The sequence below is a fragment of the Podarcis muralis genome, chromosome 4 (genome assembly GCF_964188315.1).
Source record: "Podarcis muralis chromosome 4, rPodMur119.hap1.1, whole genome shotgun sequence".
Taxonomy (NCBI): Eukaryota; Metazoa; Chordata; class Lepidosauria; order Squamata; family Lacertidae; genus Podarcis; species Podarcis muralis.
Genome location: NC_135658.1, coordinates 52198369 through 52219244, shown reverse-complemented (window position 1 = coordinate 52219244; position 20876 = coordinate 52198369). Strand labels below are relative to the sequence as shown.

General features: G+C 37.3%; 1 protein-coding gene and 1 long non-coding RNA gene across 8 annotated transcripts in view; one reads left to right on the top strand and one right to left on the bottom strand.

Annotated features, from left to right (window-relative positions):
* Positions 1 to 20876, bottom strand: part of LOC114596029 (uncharacterized) — a 69457-nt gene that overhangs the window by 7431 nt on the left and 41150 nt on the right. The gene's annotated exons all lie outside the window — the stretch shown is intronic.
* GRIK1 (glutamate ionotropic receptor kainate type subunit 1) overlaps positions 1 to 20876 on the top strand; it is a 229735-nt gene that overhangs the window by 179777 nt on the left and 29082 nt on the right. For 6 of the 7 annotated variants that reach the window (XR_013392578.1, XR_013392579.1, XM_077927297.1 and 3 more), the window contains exons 7-10: positions 962 to 1105; positions 11989 to 12096; positions 19159 to 19272; positions 19759 to 19962. Coding sequence is in view for 5 of the 7 variants with exons in the window: in XM_077927297.1 (XP_077783423.1) it covers positions 962 to 1105; positions 11989 to 12096; positions 19159 to 19272; positions 19759 to 19962 (570 nt within the window). In the remaining 2 variants the exon portion in view is untranslated. Of the gene's footprint in view, positions 1 to 961; positions 1106 to 11988; positions 12097 to 19132; positions 19273 to 19758; positions 19963 to 20876 lie in introns of those variants that run through there. The other variant, XM_077927299.1, reaches the window with a different exon arrangement.

Below are 20876 nucleotides of genomic sequence, written 5' to 3'. Positions count from 1 at the left end.
TTCATTTTTTAAATGGTCAGGCGTGTGCACCTAAATGTGCACAAGTTAAATGTGTGTAAGTTGCTAGTTACCTGTATTGTATTCGCTCCCACTGGATGTAGTGATGACCTGGATGGCTTTAAAAGAGGATTGAACCAATTCATGGAGGATAAAGCCATAACAACTTAGGTTTTACATCCACTTGCAGAGGCAGTGTGCCTCTGAATAACTGTTTCTAGGAGCCGAAAGTGGGGAGACTCAGGTCTGGCTTGCAGGCTTCCCAAAACATATGGTTGGCTACTATGAGAACAGGAGTAGATGAGCCTTCGGTCTGATCCAGGAGGGGTCATCTTAGATTTTTATGATGGTTATTGTAGGTAAACAATTTAAAACTGGCTCCCATTTGTAGTTTGTGGTTAAAGCCAGGTCCTAGATCTGAAAGATTATATGGGAAGCACTGCTCACAACAAGTTAAGACTTTAAATTTATTCTCAAACAAAGCTATTGATTTTATGCCAATCCTAATTTGTGCACCAACAATGATCACAGATCTGTACTATATTAAGACCTGTTAGTAAATTCAGATCACATTTGATTGCTAAACTATCTAGTATTTATAAGTAGTGTAAGTAGGTCAATGAAGCATAGAATTAATCTATTAATTTCCCAAAAGATTTGCAGTGTGTGAAGTTTTATAATAAATAATAATATGTCTCATTAAACAGATGAGTCTTTAACTCTATCCATTGGTCTTATAGACTCAACAAACCTCTGTCGTTTAAATGTATAATTGCTCACTAAGGGCCTGATCCAAAGAAGTTTTGCTGGTTCCGAAAACTAATGTCTAAAATTAGACATTACTCTTACATAATCACAGATAATTGATGAGAGTACTACAAGCCTTAGACATAGGGATCATATTTTGGATGAATGAAGGGGAAACATGTTGTCTTAAAAGTGTTTTCTATTTTCCCACATACAGACAGAAGCAGCTCTGGTGTATGATGCTGTTTACATGGTTGCAGTGGCTTCCCAGCGTGCCTCCCAAATGACTGTCAGCTCCCTGCAGTGTCACAGACATAAGCCGTGGCGTTTTGGACCCAGATTTATGAACCTGATAAAAGAGGTAAGCATAGACCATTTGCTGGAATTCAGAATAGCCTTTTTCTCTATTGCTGTTTAATACACTAGAAACTCTCTCTACCACACAATGCTTGGTTTCATTTCTAGTGCTTAGCTAACAGCAGAATATTCACATATCCTCTTTACTGAAGGAAATTCCTGGTACAGTATTTAAAACTTCAGCCTACAATTTGGTACAAAGCAAACCTGACGTAACTTTTGAAGGGCCATTAAAAGCAAAGATCACCCCTGCCCTCTGCATTTGAACGATTAGTTTAAGGTTTCTAGTGAACTTTCCACTGGGAGTTCGGGGGTGATTTTCATTTTTGTAAGCCTGTATCAGCACACAGAGCTTGGGGAAACCAAAATATAATCATTTTCAGTTAAAATGTTTGATGCTAGCACCAAAGAACATAAATATTGAAATGTGAGTATCAAATTTGTCTCTTTTTAAACATCAATTCCTAGAAGTTAATTTGTGTGATATTTTGATTATTTCAAGCATACAATTTCTATACAATAATAGACTTACACAACTGTATATTCAGATCTGATGAGTACTGTGCTTTGTTGAAACAAGCCAACTTCAAACAATGGCTTATGAAGCTTCAGAGTAATTTCATGTTAGCATGTGCTCATAACACTAAATTATGGTTAACTGTAATTCCAAGTGAAAGCTTTAATTCTCCTGTTCTCTTGTGTGAGTCCAATCTCTCTTATGCTTGTTCCTGTCACAAGAAACAGTAGCTGATTGTGATGTCCAGAGCTAATGCCTGAATTTCTACACATTTTTCTGTTTTTAGAAACTCAGCTAATCCTACTCCATATACAAATACAGTATATGTTTCACAACATCTATTCAGTCACCTTAACCCAGATTTACACTCCAAACCCAATTCCTCACTAGTTTTCCACATTAATTTCCCATAGTATCTAGCATATCAATAATAATGAGGTTGTGGAAAAGTTTATCAAAACATTTGTGAAACATTTCCAACCAGACTGTGTCATTGCTTAAGCAGTTTTCATAGAATGCCCTAATTATGTTATGCCCCAAAGCAACACAGCTTCTCAGTAAATGTAGTTCATGGTCTGATATGTGACTTTATTGTACAATTCACATTTATTGTGTACAGCTTGATTCTGCATGGCACATGAGATCTGACCTAATTACTGGTAGTTTCACAGATAATTTATTTTATGGTCTATAAAACATTAACTCAAAAGGCTCAAGCTTCTTATCTTTTGAAGTGTGATTTTTTTTGTACTTAGCAAAAGAGAAAAATGACAATCACCATGATGGATTGAGAACTGCAGCACACCACTATGCTGCGCTATTTCCACAGCAGTAATTGCTTTCAAACTGTAGGGTGTAATAGATAATGCCAGAGCTTATCTATGCCTTCCTATTTTTGCTGCAGTGTGTACATATGTATTTATTTATTAAGAGGATTTATGTCTCACTACTTCAGGCAACCGCCTCTCAGAGCAACTAATGAAGTTCTTAAAACAATAACAATCCAAGCAACAAATCCCTTTAAAGAGCAACTAGATCAGCAGGGAAACTTGCAATCTGAGAAAATTAGACATAAAGCCCAAATATCTAAAAGAAGAAGAAAATTATACTGTATAGTGCATATGTGTGAACACTGAGCCATTCTGAAACCTGTGGAAAGGCAGCATAAGGGCCAGTTACACATTATGTAGGAGATATGTGGTTCAATTTCAAGCCATTTCTTAAAAGACATAACTGCAATGCATTTGTAGGGGACTGAGAATTTCTTAAGACCTAATAGAAAAGAGGTGTTAAGTCCTTTTCTTCAGTGCCTCTTTCCCTGTCAGACCTGCAGACATACTTAGCTGCTCCTTGTGCAGCAATCAGCATTTGGGAGGAGAAATTTTGATCAGGAAATCACAGCATCCGCTACTCTGAAGAAACTTTTAAATTGCCCCAACCGCAAGCTTTTCTACTCAGGCTTAATTAGACAGCTATATCAGTAGGAGCTGTATGCCCACGAACAGTATTAGATCCCCTCCTTTGAAATTCTCCTATCAAAGGAGTTTTAGTTTTATCTGACTGCTGAGTTTCACAAAAGGATCTCCACAATAACCACAAAATAAAAAAATAAAATAATTGCCAAGGAATCTAGAATCACTATATTTGCCATTTAGCAACTAATTTCTATATATTAGAAAAGTACGGTAGATTGCTGATTTACTTTTTTTCCTCCTCGCTTTTGCTAAGTAAGAGGTACAGGACAGGGAGTAACAGTTGAGGCAGCACCAGTCTTACCTAGAACTTATAACCCTGCAGTACTAGACGTTTTAAAATAGACTTTATTTGTCTGCCTGTCCCTTGATTTTGAAAAATGGCTGTGCTTTAGATGCAACATCTTACCATGCACTTTAAAAAACAAATGTTCTGTAATATCCAGGAATGTACAAAATAGTTAATATTGCAACAGAAATACCATTAATGTTACTATACACAAACCCTGGATATTATGTATGAGTGTGGAGAACATTAAGCTTTTGCTGGAGAAATATAAGCTTGCTGGAACCCTTTGGATATTCCTGCTGGTTTAAGGTAACCTAACTAGAGTTCACAAGCCAGGTTTTGTGTGGGTGGATATTATATACAGTACATTGCCTAGGATCAGCATTCAGTTACAATCAGACGGGGAGACTAAATCCTTTCCAGAAGTTCCTATTCCTGTGACCTAATGTCATTTGATATCTATATGATACTCTAATCCTTCGCCCCCTCATGAAACAGTTTGCAAACAAATCTATATTCCCTGCCAGACAAAGAGGGAAACAGGTCATTTTCTTGCAAAATAAAATTTATCTTTTTCTTCAGGACAACTAAAATCAGTTCGGAGGAATTAAATTTAATTCCTCAGACAGCTGCCTTGCTATTTAACTCTCTGTCTCCAGGGATGGCTAACCTGTGATTCTTTTAATGAAGATAACCTATGAGCCCCAGCCAGCATGACCAATAGTTATAGATTATGGGAGTTGTATTCCAGCTACACCTGAAGGACCAAAGGTTAACCAGGCCTGATTTATAGGGAGAAAAGCTATTTAAAAAACCCAAAGCAGAAGAGCACCACCACCAGGCTCCATGAGCAAGGAAATGAGATAAATGCAAAATAAGGTATACACGCCCCTCATAAGTAAAGTATTGAGGATATACTAAAGATTCCCATTAGCAGCAAACATAGAAGGGACTGTAGCTATTTGTCCAACTATAAACCCTTTGTGAAAACTAGCTAAAGGAGAAATAATCATAAATAAACAGTAGATGAACAAAAGGAGCCAGAGGCTCCACAGTCCCCTTGAGCTTTCTCTGAATATATTTGTTACTTTCCCCCAATATATATGACATTTTTGCATTTCTCCAACTCCAAAAACCCTACAATTATGACGTGCAATAAATATGGATTTAACATTGCAATTATACAGTACAATAGATATGGATTTAACTCAAGATAAAAACTTAATTTGTTAAAGTTAACATTTGGTGATGATTTGAACAATTTTCACAGCATGGTGATTACAGAAAAATAACAGGCAGGTTTGCATGAGGATTGTTAGTAGAACTCAATAAACCTATGAGAGCTTTATAATTTGATAAGAAATATTAGCATGAAAAATATGTTAAATTATGCCTTGAAGTGCATATTCTAGTTGGTAAAATGTGCAATGACTTATGCAGTCATTATAGTAATTATACAGTAAGCAGACGAAGAATAATAGAAAGCCAAAGAAGGGAGAAATCCAAAGCTAGCTGTTTGTTATTGTGCAGTGTGCTAAACTAAATGAAAAAAGGAAACTGCATATTGGAAAAGAAACTACAGTCAAGGCCTGAAAGGCACATCCACACTTCTATAATTTTTATACTGGCTTAATTGTTGTGCCTTCCCCAAAGAATCCTCGGAACTGAAGTTTGATTATAGCGCTGAGATTTCTCAAGAAGCACACGCAGAACTTCAGTTTCCAGAATGTCTTGAGGAAATGAAATGACTATTAGTTGCACTATACATATCCATTGAGACTTAAAAATCTTAAATACAACTACACTAACACATGAGTTGTGAATTGGGCTATGCATCTGGCTCAGGGAATTACCGTAGATAACTTTCCAGGGTCATACTTCCAAGGAAGAAAGGTGACTTTGTGGCTCACATCAGATCAGTGGTTCACAGAATTGCAGTCCTTGAGGAATGTTGAGAGATTGGGGAATGAAGACATTTTATACTCTACACACTAAACATTCTTAAATTTAGACTTTAATTGAGCTTCACATGCCAAATTTATTGACTGCTGCTAACACAGTAGGGATTATATAGTGGAAAAACTCTCAGCTGCCATCTGTCCAGGAATGGCTGTTAAAAATGTCTGGAACTAAGTGAAATGGATAAGTTGATGGAAGGTATTCATAGAAGATCTTATTATTTGTATTGCTTTATTTATTATTGTTTACTGGAAAAGTAACTATGGATAAATGCTGGATATAAGTTTGTTTTTGTAGTAATAGCTGATATTGTAACTGCAACAATATAATAAAAAATCAAAATATGAAGAGGTGGGGAAATGTCAATTAAATCTGTCCAGATTTTCCATGACTCCTATGAATTCAATTGAATGAACTCCCCGCCCCCACCTTAACACTATATCATCCTGTTGTTTGCTCACGCATAGTCTTTATGTTCTCTTCAGATAAATGTATAGCTGTTTTCCAACTGCTTTTCACCAATATGCGACCCAGCCCATCTGGCAAAGATTGCATTGGGGTGGTTCAATGTGTAGCTTTTCAGAGGTATTCATCTCTCACTTCCTCCCTAATTATAGCTCATACCTGATAATAATAAGTTTAACTAATAGAAATGGAAAATGAAAGGGTAGTTCCATTAAGAGACGGATTCTACAGGGCATAAACTGGACATCCTTCAGGAGACATATACTATTGATAGTGGAGGTGAAAGAAGGTATAGAGGTAGGGTAAAACAAAAGGCAAGTGGAAGAAAAAAAGCAATGGAGGAGGGAGAAGTAGAAAGAACTGGAACCAGGAAGCCAGAGAGTGTTTGGAAACATAGATACCTATTTATATTTCGTACTGGTTTGGAACTTATTATTTTGAATAAAGAAAAAAATTGAAAGGCTCTTTTAACATATCACTTTTTTAAAAAAGAATCTAAAAAAGTAATGTTTAAAATTTAATTCAAACCAGTGAAGTATGATATGGGTAAGTGTGGTTTGCCTTAGAAGCCAGCCTCACATTCTAGCATATAGGATGAGCTTAGGGTTTAAAGGACATAAAACTAAATGCAAAGAGCAAAGAGGTGTATATACCGTAGTTCTGGTAAAGTGGTTACAGTACTGGATTAAGATTGGAGAGCTCCAGTTCAAAATTTCCACATGCAGCTTAGTGGCTGGCCTTGGACCTGTCCCTCACTCAGTCTAACTCTAACTGTTGGTTGTTGCAATGATAAAATGTGTGAGATCTTGTATACCACACCAAGCTCTTTGCAGTAAGGGCAGAAGAAAGTGTAATTAGTCAGCTTAACCCCATTCTATAAATTACACAGAAAATAAGATCAATATCTTAATGCTTTGAGCTAAGCATATACACAAAACATAGAGAGAGCTCACATTGGGTAGTTTGTAATGGCCCAGAGATGGTGTGCGCTTTGTAGTACTTTCAAGCTTGTTTATTCTTTTTAGCTAGTATAACACAAAGAAATGTCTGCTTCACACCAACTGTAAAAGACTTTTGGGTCAGACTGAGCTTCATCTAGAGTAGCTCAGTGTGGGAAAGTTTCCCTAGAATGGCCAACTACTCTAATTGGGTACAGTCACAGCTAAAAACTTCTGACTGATCTGATGGCTACTGTTGGCTAGAAACCATGGTGTAATATTGATTCTCAATGATGCATGACTAATAAATTTAGAGAAAGTGAAACAATGATCTCAATCAAAGGTACAATGATAGAGTTTTTCAGGGAAAATTGCATTTGCTTGAATTTAAGATCGATACACATTCATATTCAATCTGTTTTTATTAAGGTTAATAACCTCATTTAAAAATATAGATTTCAGATATTATTGCAGTGACAATTTATCTTTCAAATACTGCACCTATAGATGAATTATGCTTATTGAGACAATTTTGACCACTGAAAGTTAGCATCTCCTGCACAATTTGTTAGTTATATTATAAATTAATGCTTCACTTGCATGCATATGCGGTGCCACTTCGTGCATGCATAACCTTGGTTCAATAATCTGTGATAGCTAGCTTATCAACTAGGGTGGCAATAATGAAAAGAGCTAAATCCAAGTTTATGGTGCCTTTTCCAAACAACTACCAAGCATGTTGACAATCATCTCAGCAACATTTTCCACGCACAGGGTCTGAAGGTGGATTAAATCACTCTTTTGCAGGGACTAAAAATTCACTGTTCTACAGTGACTGCCTTCTGCTGATGCAACTGTCATTGGCAGCTATTAAATAATGCCTGTTTCTGACAAGCGGCAGCTATTGTCCTAAACCAGGCATGTTCAAGCAGTCGATCGCAATCTACAAGCTATCCTCCCCCCAAAAGACTTGACAACTCTCAGCAATGACAATGGGTAGATCACTGCCAGTTTTTTTATACTGGGAGTAGATCACAGTCTCTTGGGAGTTGGAAGTGCCTGTCCTATACCATCTATCTGTCCCTATTGAAATAGACCATGGAAGGGATGCTCCCCATATGATGGAGCCAAATCATATGGTAAGTGCTTGTACATGGCATGAAGAAGGGGAAATCATCATGAAGTTGCCATTTGGGTTACATCACCATGGCAAGCATAACACGCATCCCAGCTCTCTGGCACAATATTAATATTGTGGGCCAGGCAGTCTCACTGGATTGCCGGTCAACAACTAACTAAGAGGTTACACCATTGAGAAACATATTTTCACAACCCGTTCTATAATAATTAGAGAACCCTGGAGAAGGTAACTAGTACCTAAGAACTTTACAATACTTTGCAAGTGCTTCAGTCTTGTCCAGATTAGTTGCTGGCATCTTCTCAGTTGCTAAGTGCCTCGCATATTTTACCACAGATTGTCAAAACTTTCACTTAACCAAGAACTACTTGAAAACTCACAGGCCGCTTTTTTGAACAGAAGGGCCACAGTTGGTCTAGTACAGTTACATAATTACTAGACCCAAGGTCATTTAGTTCAGGATGTGGAACTTATTCTGCAACAGCAGCTAGGATTATTAATTAAAGCAGAGGCCCCTAAACTTTTGGAGCCTAGGGGCACATCTGGAAATCTAAGAAGCTGTCACGGAAGCCACAAAATAGAAAAAGTGGTGGAACTTAGAACCTCCCACTTGAAACAAACAACAACAGGAAAAATGTCTGCACTTCTCCCCCAAGCCCAAAACACATAGAAAAGAAGGCATCTTTTCCACAAAACAGCCCCAACCAATCAACCAACTCTCCAAAAATATTCAGATTTTCTTTTTTTAAAAATGGGAGGGGCAAGGGGCCTTGGTTAACATCAAGGAGGATATCTGAAGGCAGCATGGTGCTCATGCTATTTTAAAGTATTTTGAAAATAAAATTCAATATGTGTTTTTATTTTGAGCTCCTTTTATTTCATTGGAATGCGTATGTTGCTCTATATGGAACATTCAGGATTAGTAATAACAAATCAATCAGCTAAAATCAAATTAAACTGCAAAGACAACAGATGTTAAATCCCCAGAACTCTGCCAACTGGTCTTAAAATTTGGTTAAAATAGGAATATAGGAAATGTTCCCTGAAGAAAGTGTCAGGAACAAGTGGAAGTTCCAGTATTCTTGGATAGATATCAAGGATGTCTCTCCAAGCACCATCACTAACTGAACGAGTCACATACTCTAGTGAATGGCAGGACACCAACAAGTACGGTATGCAGCAGGAGAAGGGGAGTCAGTGATTTCTCCTAGGAAAAGGAAGCTGCTTGCCCGCCCCAACCTTTTGCTGGAGAATAAGCCCTGTGAAGGAGCCCTGTTAGGGGATTTTTCCTAATCTAGCTTTTACTCTAAAGGCAGTTAAACACTGGCCATCAAATGTTCATTGATGACACATTCACACGTTGAAATTAGTTCAAAGTAAGATGTTGCTGGGACTTCTGGTCAAATAAGTTGGGATCTAATGCTTAACCCAATTACTTTTGAGCAATTTTATAGATTGGATTACAGCATCTGTAACTACAAAAGTGGACAACTTATTGCTTATGGAGGGTGTCAGTTAGTTAATGAGAAGGGTAGGCCCACCAGCAAGTCAATAGGAAATGTGAGAATATTTTCTGAAACAGAGGTGACAAAGGGCCTGTCAACTGGAAATTGATAATTCTCTGGCAGAATGATCGGGAGAATGACTTTTCAGTGAGAGCTCCTACGATAACTACCATTTACACTCTTGAAGAGCCTATTCTGTGAACCTTAAATCACCACAGACCTCTTAAAAATCCCACCCTACTATCCATAACACTAAAAAAAAACCTCTGCAAATGCTACATAAAGGATTTAGGTGCCATGTGATTATGATATTGCTGTGCACATGATAATATTCATTTCAGTAGATTCAGTTCTACAGATAAAAAAGATGGAAACTTAATCATACTTCTGTCAGTTTTGTGTACACCATCCAGGTTCATAGTAGATAGCTATCTACAATGTGTTTAATGCAGAATAGGAATAAATATATAGCTGAGAGAACCTGTAATTAGAATTGTAAAGCAGACACTGATGAGTTTGCTCTATTATAATATATTGTGAGCCTTCCTGGCATGAAGGAGCAAGCTAAATGAGGAAAATAAAGATCATCTACACTTGAAAATCTATTTTCTTCTAGTGTTACAATGGAAGTCACTAGGAACTAGCCAAAGGCCAGTTTGTATACACAGGAAACGTTGGAAGAGAAGACTGCACCTGTACTGGAACTGTTTTTAAATATGGAATTGTTTTAAAATGATTACATTGTTTTTAAACATGGAAGTGTTGTTGCTTATTTATTTAATATATTGAACTGTTTTAAATTGTTTTTACACTTTTGTGGTTTTGTGGTTGTAATAGTTACATAATTGCATATTTTATTGTTGCAACCCACCCTGGGACTTTATGGTAAAGAGTGGGCAATAAATAAATAAATAAATCATATATAAAATATTTCTTGCATTAGAAACCTTTCAGAGTTTTTAAGAAGAAAGCCGTATGAAAGAAACTGCAGCAGTTTGTTGCCTCAGATGGAACAGCAAAGCGCTCTCTCTCTCTCTCACACACACACACACGCAGAGAGAGAGAGAGAGAGAGAGAGAGAGAGAGAGAGACCTGGCTGTAGCCAGTGCCTGGCCAATTAATTTATTTTGACATTGAGGCAGAAACTTCACAAACACCTTTCTTCCCCTTCTTGGCAATAAAAATACAACTATAATAATGTAAGTAGCTAGCCATTTCTTGTCCTTTTATAAAGTCCCAAATCAGGTGCCTGAAGCAGTCTCCTTAGTCTGCCCAGTGGTAGGTCTGGAGCCTGCATACAAGTCCAACTCTGCCAGCTTTTTCTTAACAGCATCTTAAGGCTTACCTTTGACTCAGGCTGTCACATATATTAGTTAACTCTCAACAGTGATGCAGTTATTCATAGCAGATGAGGCTAAAAGAGGTATATGTTTGTGTGGGAACAACAAGAACCAAAAATGTTGGTTGTAGCCTTTATGTCCAACTACCAAATCAATGGAACTCTCTCCTGAGTTATATTCACCTAGCATCTTCTTTTAGGCACTAGGAGAAATCCATCTTGTTTACCTGAGGTTTGACAGTTAAAAGTGATTTTTACTGCTCTTCTTGTTTCTGTTGGTTTGGCTGGTTTATATCTTAGGTCTTAATGTTTCTCTTTCTTTGACTCTTTTGGTTAATCCGTATTGGATTGTTTTAATTGCTTTAAGTGCTATCTAATTTGTCAATTGATTTTGTAATTGTTTTGTGTGCGTGCATGGTTTTCTTCTGGACTTTGTAAGTCACCTTAAAAGCAAATTTGGGTGGAAAATTGAGGCAGATTTTTTTTAAATAAACAAAGTAAATCACCCACAAAACTCCATTCCTGTCTTTCCCTCCTCCACCTTTCTACAACTTCTCACAACAATGCATTTGATTTTAACAATTCTCTTCCCTTTGTCCACTCCTTCATAGGCAAATTCTCAATTATGTGCTCCCACCAAGGGCTATATTAATGCCAGAGCTCAGCCCAAGTATCTGCCTCCATTAGTTAACCACTCAATCCTCAACAATTTTTTTTGCAAAAGTTCTGATTTCATTTCCTTGCTCTCTTTAGTTCCTTACATGGACACACTGCTGTTTTCAGTAAACTACCCCAGTTACGCACACTTACTCCCTTGTATTTTGGTTAAAATATGTTGGATCTGGGCCAGCTCTACGAGACATACAGTGTGTCCTCTGGAATAGAGCCAGGGGTCACAGTGAAAAACAGATTCTTTAGCACAGTGTTTCCACTAAATTTAGTCATTCTTGCTTATTCCCTGAAAGCAGAAAAGCAGCTCAAAACTCTGCAACCCCATGAATTATTTTTAGTTTGAATGTTGTTGATGGATAATGTACCTTGGGGATGTTCCACAAGTTCCATGCACATGTTGTTTTCTGTCCTTATCATATAACTATTGATAATGCATTGAGTTGAATAAAATCAGAAAATCAATAAAAGAAGATTGTTTTGTTTGGAGTGTTAGTGAAAGGAATTCTACTAAGAAAGAGAGATTATGCACAATTATTTTTCATGGGCTTGAAAAGTTGAGGCTACACATTGTATCTCTCTCTTTCTTTCTCTAGGCTCGTTGGGATGGTTTGACAGGGCGAATTACTTTCAACAAAACAGATGGCTTAAGAAAGGATTTCGATTTGGATATTATTAGCCTCAAGGAGGAAGGAACAGAAAAGGTAACCAGTTTGGTACCACTGTGTGCATGCTGTGAGCCAGACGGTGCAGACAGCAAGATTTTTATATATTCAAAGGCAGAAGGAACAATGAATATTGGGCACCTTGCTGTACAAATCTCACTGAAATTAATATAAAGTATGAGCATTTTTCTTCTTGTATGCATCTCTCAATCATTTCAATGAAGTTTGTTCAACCAGACATCCTTGTGGTGTGCCAATTGACAGCATTATTCTGAAGCCTACACACTTAATAGAAGCAAATAAAAGTGGGTAGTTCAAAAGCTGGTAGTTCAATTTTTATTTACCTCTTGTAGCTCGTAATAATTTCCAAGTAACAACCTAGATATAATACCCTAACCTAATTAGAAGCCACCTACCTGTGCAATTAGCACAAGGAACTGTGTGTTGCACAGGCAGTTCTCCAACCAAATTTAGTAGTAAAGTGCAATGCATAAAGCCCTACAGAGTATGCTGCAAATGTGGTGATAAACAGTTTATCCCCCATTCTGTTCTCCCTACCAAACAGCTGATTGGCAGCATAGCAGCTTATTTTACAGGGCTGCATTAATTCCACTTCCACTAATGCACATGCACACTGATAGACAAGGGTCCCTGTTTCTACTCTCCACATCCAATCGTCTTTGAATTATGTCTAATGTCATCATTTTATATCTGAAATATTTTTTCAGCTATACAAAGTAACATTTATAGCACCAACCCTAAACTCTAATCTTAACAAAGAAAAAACTGATTCGTATTCCTACTGAAATAAATGAATTGGATGGTACACTTTGGGAAAATATACACACACTCTTGGATCTCCATACATGCACAGACGCTGAAAACCAGCTTGTATACAGTTTACTGCTTACCAGTCCTACTGTTCTAATGCAATTTCTCGAAAATAAATGGATCGAGGATTATAGTATACATATTTGGTAAAGAATGGTAGTACTTCTATTTAAAGTAACCCTCCGCCCTGTTTTAGCTATGTTTTGTCTTTTTCAGTATAAGTGAAGCAATGACTATTGCCTCAACCTAGTCATCTCCTCCACACACTGCAGATCCACATGCACAAGTGTCCTGCTGCACAGTTGACAGTTCTAGTGATACACTTTCTGTATGCAAAGGCAGCTGTGGGATTCCACAATGTGGGGAAATGTTGTGAAGATAGGGCAAGGATCTACAATGCTTAGAGCTGGGGATGGGAGCAGGGAATTGTCCTTGGCCTTGTGCTGAGTTCCGGAGGTGCTGTACGAGATGAGAGGCAAGACCGCACCTGTCAAGGCCAGAGAAAATGTATGGACCTCTGAGTAAAGAATCACAGAACTGGAAAGTTGGAAGGGTCATAAAGTCCAACCCCCTGCAATGCAGGAATGTCATAAACCATATTAAGAGTCTCATGCTCTACTGAGAGTAGGAAGAGCTCTATTTCTCTGCATGCAGAAGACAGCATCTGATGCAAGCAAACTATGTCTGATAACACCTACAGTCAGATGACTGTCCTTTTCTCACCATAGCCACAAACAGCTGTACACATGTGCCTTTCTTACACAGAGGGAATTACTCACAGGCAAGTGTATGTTGGCCAAAGGCATTGCCGCAGCAAAGCCACTTCATATTTATTAATAGAGTAGCACATTTTCTACCCCATTCTTAATTGCCCATGTCTGTCCACCTGCCTTGTGAACACTGCATTCTTTGATAACTATGGATATGATATTTCCCCTTGGGGGCTCAATTACCTGCATGAAGAGCCCTGCCACTCCAGTATGTGCACAGAGGTACACACAAACACGTTATCTCTGGCATTTTTATAATTGAACAGAAGGAAATAGCTGCAGTGGTGATAGGCGAGAACACACAAAAATCCCATTTCCCAGAGCGCCCTGACATGTTGGCATGCCTTTCTGCCCGCATTGAGGGGAGGAAGGGATGAAAACAGGGCTCTGTTAAGCCCTATGGGATTCTTTCACCTGCAGGGGCTATATCTACATAAGCAAAGATCATGTCATATATATTCTGTTCATACTGCTTTCAGTCAGCTTTTGATTTAGACATCACACACAAGCAAAAAGGTCAGGCACAGTCATATTTTATCAAGACAGCCTTGAGAAGCCCATAAACAATAGAGCTATCTAAACCCTCTATTTGTTACACAAGATGAAACATAAATAGCCTGCCTTTCTTAATAACATGCCTTGAGAAGCCGTGGGGTTTTTTTTCACTAGAAGAGCAACGTAAAACTACTCCAATCCAGAAAACTTGATTCCGCTTTACAAAAGCAGCTGCAAAGCTATTAAATCTATGTGTTGTGTGACCCCCATTCAAACTGATCTACTACTGACTAAATTATGGATTAACAAGCCTCTTTATATAATATGGAACTGGTCTGTTTTTGGACGGGGCAGGGGGAGATGCTGGGACTCAGTGTGGGAAATCCACACTGTTATCCACAAGCAAAATGTGCATTAGATTTATTTATTTATTTAATCAGGGGGGCTGTAGAGAGAAGAGATGAGGCACTGAATTCATTCTAACATGAGTAAATTTTCTAATTTAGTTAAATGAAAGGTCAGTACTACCAATTACTAAACACAATAATGTCTCAATCCTACAGTAAGTGGTTCTGTAAGTGTACATGCTATGATAAGATTGAAATTAAAATGCTAAGACTATGTAAAACATACAGATTTGCTTTATATTTTGACTGAAGAACTGTTTTGTGTCCCTTTCTGTTCTTTTCTAAATTAAGCCTGCTGGTGAAGCTACTAATAATTTATATAAAGTATGGAAGAAGGTTTGTATATAGACAGATGATGTAAGAAACCTACAGGTTGAGTCTGAAAAAAACTCTTCCTTAGGGTTTTGACAAATGGTCTCCAATTGCAGTTTAGAGACAATAAAAGTCAGTCTTAGAATAAACTATGCTATGTAGTATAGATTTTTGATTAACCACTACATTTTATCTATCCAGTTGTAGAGTGCTGAAGTCACAGTGAGTTTTGGCCACAATCCGCTGAGGAGTCAGTATTATATGTAACAGCTTTCACTTTAGGGTGCAATCCTGCTATTAGCAATGCTCATTTCAAGACCCTGTGGGATTTATACACGAGTAACAAGGCAGCTGCATTGCAGCTTTAATATTTTGCAGTGATACTGGAAAAATAAAACATCTGGAGGGCTGAGGTTGAGGAAGCCTGTTTTAAGAATTCCTTTACAATAATACAGTCCTTTTCTACTGAATAGTGAGATCAGATTATGGGAGTCTGAAATGCTGAAATGCTAGTCCAAAACATATGATATAGAAGTACTTTCCATTTATTTTGAGAAAGCTTACTTCCATGTAAATGCCACAATTAAGCGGCACTGTTTGCATGCACTTAGCCTTGCCCTTTAAGGAGCTTCTCCAATTAAAAGAGAAATAGTGTATGCATGAGAACAACCTAAGTATTTTCCTATCACAAAGCAGGAAGCTCTCATTGCAGCCCACTTGTTTAAACCTAGGATAATGGTTATATATCTTGCAACAATAATTTATATCTATCTATCTATCTATCTATCTATCTATCTATCTATCTATCTATCTATCTAAACTCCAGGCACAGTATTATTAGCTACAGCTTCTCATCAATCTCATTATAACCTAATAAAATGCCTAATTATTAAACATGTTTTAATAAGCAGTAAACTAGTCAAAGATTTTTTTAAAACCAATTTTTCTCATCAACTAATGTGTCATGATCTGACATATGTGGGCTTTCACCCCCTCTTTTCATTGTTGGTAGTTCAAGTTATTATGCTGAATTAATTTAGTCCAAATTCTAATGAATTAAAAAAATGCACTGGACACTATGTGTCATATTTTATGCTTTGAACTTGTCACTAAACTGCAATAAATCTCCTGAATTCACCCTAGTGCTGTGGTACTTTGGTCTCGTTCCTTCAATGCCCTCCTGACCTTTCCCGTAACTGTAAGGTTGGCCTCCACTCTCATTCCTTTGATGCTAATGTACAGTGTATATATTGCATTCTGTAAGTTTTGTGACTGTATTGTTCCATTTTTTAATTATTCATTGGTATGAATGTGTTACAATTTCCCATTGTCAACAATTCCACACTCAGTGTAATTACAGCAGGAAACCTACAGGACATTGGTTTGTGGTAGCACACACATTTTACATGTATAACCTGTAGTTCAACCTCTGCTATCTTCAGCCACAACCTATCAGGTTGCAGGGCTGGGAAAAAGCTTTGCCTGAGATTTGAGAATTGCTGCAGAGTGATAGACAGCATCGGACAACATGGCTCATTGGTCTGACTTAATACACAGTAGTTCCTTACAGTTATGACTTTATTGCAAAGACTGCAAAGAAAAAAATCTGAATCTATGAATAGTGTATCTTCCCCTCACTCCCGGCAAAGCTACATTATTATACAAGTATTTCATTTATTTTAGAATCAATACCACTGAATTGATTCCCTCTGAAAGTGAATGAAAGAAAGCTTATAGTGAGAAAATAAAAATATAGCAGTGCTATTCCAAACAAACAGAAGCAAAGAACAGGATTAGATACTGTAGTTTGTTTCATGTTGATGCTGACAATCAGCCCCAGAATACTGAAACAAACAAACAAACATCCCAAAAATGGCCATTATTTTTGAGCACAATACTTCAAAGAATATAGCTTTAATCATGAAAATTAAAGCAGGAATGAGGTATCAGCAGGCTGAGGCAGTAAAAACAAAGTAATTTCCTAAGAAAGCTAAGGATAGCCTGCAGGTTTTCACCTACTGAAGACCTGATTTTTTATTATTTCATCTATAGTACAGCACTTTCCTATAATGCCTTGCATACCTGAAATATCTATAACAGCTCAAATAACAATTAAGTATTGTACTTATTACCTCAAGTACAATACTTTTCAGAGAGGTAGTTCACACATTCCACTAAACATCGCTGAAGAATCAACCCAAAGATGCTGATGGATCTTAAATTCAGAGAGGCCCTAATTTGAAATTATCTCGCCAAAGTCAATATTGACAACTGACAGATAATGGTGTCTTGCCAATTTCTGATTTCAAAAATAGTGCCCATCCAGGCTGAATTAAATCTACTGGGTCATGAGAAAAGCATAATAGAACACTGACAGATCATTGGCAAAATGGAACAGATCTGATGGATCAGGACTGAAATCAGGCAGGAAATTGACAGAATCTGATAGATCACTAGTAGAGCTTGTGTATTTCTGCTGCTATTTGAGTTGTGTGGGTGTGAATCATTCATTGGGCTGGATCTGAAGATCTAAACTTTTAGACCCTGATACAAGTCACAGATGCCCCAAATGTGGTTTTACTGGTGACACCACTAAAATAGTGGTCATTGTAGAAGTTCTAATGGTGACCAATGGTATATATAAGATCAGCAAGACACAGATTCAGACAGACACCATCTTATCTGGCAGTCTTGGTATACAATATTATCAAGTGGTCTTAGAAAGCAATCTGTCCAAATTTCACTGGATGAAGCATCAAGAAATCCAGATATGTATTAACTATGTACTAATATAAATGCTACCTAGCTGGTGTATTTCACTTTCTTTCTTTCTTTCTTTCTCTCTTTCTTTCTTCCTTTCATTTATTTTATTTGTATGCCGCTTTTCCACACATCTCATGCTCAAAGCGGCTTACAATAAAGAAATAGGGATGCATTTCAAACGAACTCTACAAAAACAATTCCACAAAAACACAGCAAAACAAAAATAATAACAAAACCACATGTCAATATTATACGTACAATATAACAAGATTACTTTAAAAAAATGCAGCATCTATTAGCAAAAATAACAAGGGTGCTTCACAGTTTCAACGTAGAAGCAGAAACACGCTCTCCATTCAAGTAAATGCCAGTTGCAGGAATACAATTAATATGCCCATTTTTTTGTAATGCAGATGACAGGTACAAGGGATCAAAGCATCCTTTGGGACTATGTGAGCTTTTTGCATTGACAGGGAAGTCTTAGCACCAATGATGTAGATAGTGGAGGAGAAGGATTAAACTACCATACTTCTCTCTGACCTGCAGTCCCACCCCCACCCCCCACAAATCCACAAACATGTGGATTTGCGCAATCAACACATCTGCTTTGGCCCTATTCTTGGTTGTTTCACACTGGTCATTGATAGCTATTTTTCTTCCCCTGCAATTCCATTAAAGCCTAAGGGGCTGAAAAATTGAATTCATGCACAGTTGATTTTACAAGTATGTTATTGTTTGCTTTGCAGTTTACATGCATGCCACTAGATGGGATTTCAAATTCCACTGAAATAAGAAATCTGCCTCCTGAATACCTAGGCCTAAAGCACCTAAAAGTCATCTTGTTACAAAATGCTCTTGGGTTTGGAAAAAAGGCCAAGGCCAGATTTCCCTGCCTCTTTTGTTTTAATTTTCTGAGCTATCACTGATCAGTGGGTCATTTTATTGGTTCTGTCATATACAATAGTCACAAAGTAACTAAAATAAATCTGTACCTTCAGCAGGTTTCAACAGAAGAGAAGGGCCAGTGAATATAGCAGCCTATTTCAGCATATTCTATAAACTGATGGATTAGAAAGGAAAGGTTTTCTTACGTTTCCACTTCACCTTTACAAAAACAACCACCATGAACTAGACATTTAGAAGAGAAATCTAGGTGTTCCACAATGCAGGCTGGTTTGCTTAAACAAAACTATATATTTTTAATATTTTTATACATAACTAATGTAACAGTCTTGTGACTAGGCCATCTCAGCATGCTTTTTAATGAGCAATGTGTTTCCCTCGACTAACAGTACTCATAATCCATCATTTATTATAGATCCGTTACTTTAAAATGCAGCTGGTCTGCTCCTTTAATATCCTATACAACTTGTTTGTTGCTCAATTGCTGTAAAGTACAGTATTGCCTAAAAATATATATATTCCTGGGCAGAACTGTCAATTGCATTTTTTTATATGAACTATCCTTTCCTTAACACAATTAATGAAGGTTGGCAGCCATTTATCTAATTTGTTCTATGTAGATTGGGCTTTGGAACTCAAACAGTGGCCTTAATATGACTGACAGCAATAAAGACAGATCTACCAATATCACTGATTCGCTGGCGAACCGAACGCTCATAGTCACCACTATTTTGGTAAGTTTTGGCATGCGTTGTTGCTACACTGTGTGTATTATCTTTGGTTAATTCACGTTGCCTTACTAACCACTTACTTAATCACTACACATTTTTGTTCATTCATGAAAGGGGTGGGTGTTTTCAGCCTCAAGAAGCTTTAGAAGGGGAACTTTCCCATCCTACCCTCTCCCTGCACACCCCATAAATCTGCTACAGAAGGTGAGGAGCAGCTAATAAATGCTATAAACAAACAAACAAATAAATAAATATGAACTTTTCAGGGATCTTTGGGAAGCATTTCAGTTTGTTCACTAAAATTGTATACCAGACTTTTGGCTCTGCCATAGTTTTATGCTACTGTGTTATTCTTTATATAGTATTTATTATTCTTAAGTAGCCCATGTACAATTTTATCAAGCAATTAAACATTTCCTGTATTTTATCAATCACAGATGTACTTAAGAAGAATAATTTCTGAGACATGCCTTGTGTCTTTTCATGCAGGAAGATCCGTATGTCATGTACAAGAAATCTGACAAACCCCTTTATGGCAACGACAGATTTGAAGGGTACTGCTTGGATTTGTTGAAGGAGTTATCAAATATTTTAGGCTTCATCTATGAAGTGAAACTAGTGTCTGATGGGAAATATGGAGCCCAGAATGACAAAGGAGAATGGAATGGGATGGTAAAAGAACTCATCGATCACGTAAGATGGAACCATCTTCTTCATGCTTGTCAACCAGCAATAGCTGGATACATGTATTTAAACTAGCAGGCCACTCAGCCTTTTTAAAAATAATAATAATAGACAGAATAACCATTTGAGATGCAAGAAGAATTAGAATGGGAAAGTGTATACTGTATATACATATACTCAGGAAAGAGTATGGTTATCAGTTTCTGCATAAAAACAATTTTTTCCTACAAGAGCCAAATTTTCTTCAGCATGTGGTAAGCAGTTTAGCTGCATCTTATAAGAACTTTGAAGGCTCCGTGTCAACAGCCAAAGAAAGCTGGATAGATCACAAGGAAGTGAAAACTTAGGACTACTTTTTCTCCATACATTGATTGGTCCACTGTATCTGTTTATCTTGCCACTTTGGTCCTCTAGGGTATAATCCCCAGCAGCTTTCTTTAGTAGCAGGGAGTCTTCGAAGTTCTTAACGAGCAGAGTCAGCCCATTTCTCATGTGGTGAGCACAATGCATAGTCTAGCTATTATGATATAGACATGGAGACGTCTAATATGTGCACCATTTCTCTTGGAAGCATGGGTGGGCCTATTGTAGCCACAACCACATGATGCCAAGATTATCTGCAGTGGTACATTTGTATTTCCCACATGAAAGTTTTGCTGTGAAAGTGTCAGTCTGGAAGGCCTATGGAAAAAGGCTGTAACTGCTTTAATGCTTCTTCAAGGCATCACCACTGCACCACACATTCTGAATTATTACTATGAAATTAACATCGTTTGAATGATGCTATATTTCCTCCCCATTGAGCTTCAATGAGAAAGTTATTTTTCATTTAAATTTTATCAGTGCTTACAGTTATGAGCAAATGAATCTTATTTGTGTCAGTACGCTTGAGGAAAGTGAAGAAATAAAAAATGTGGGTAATT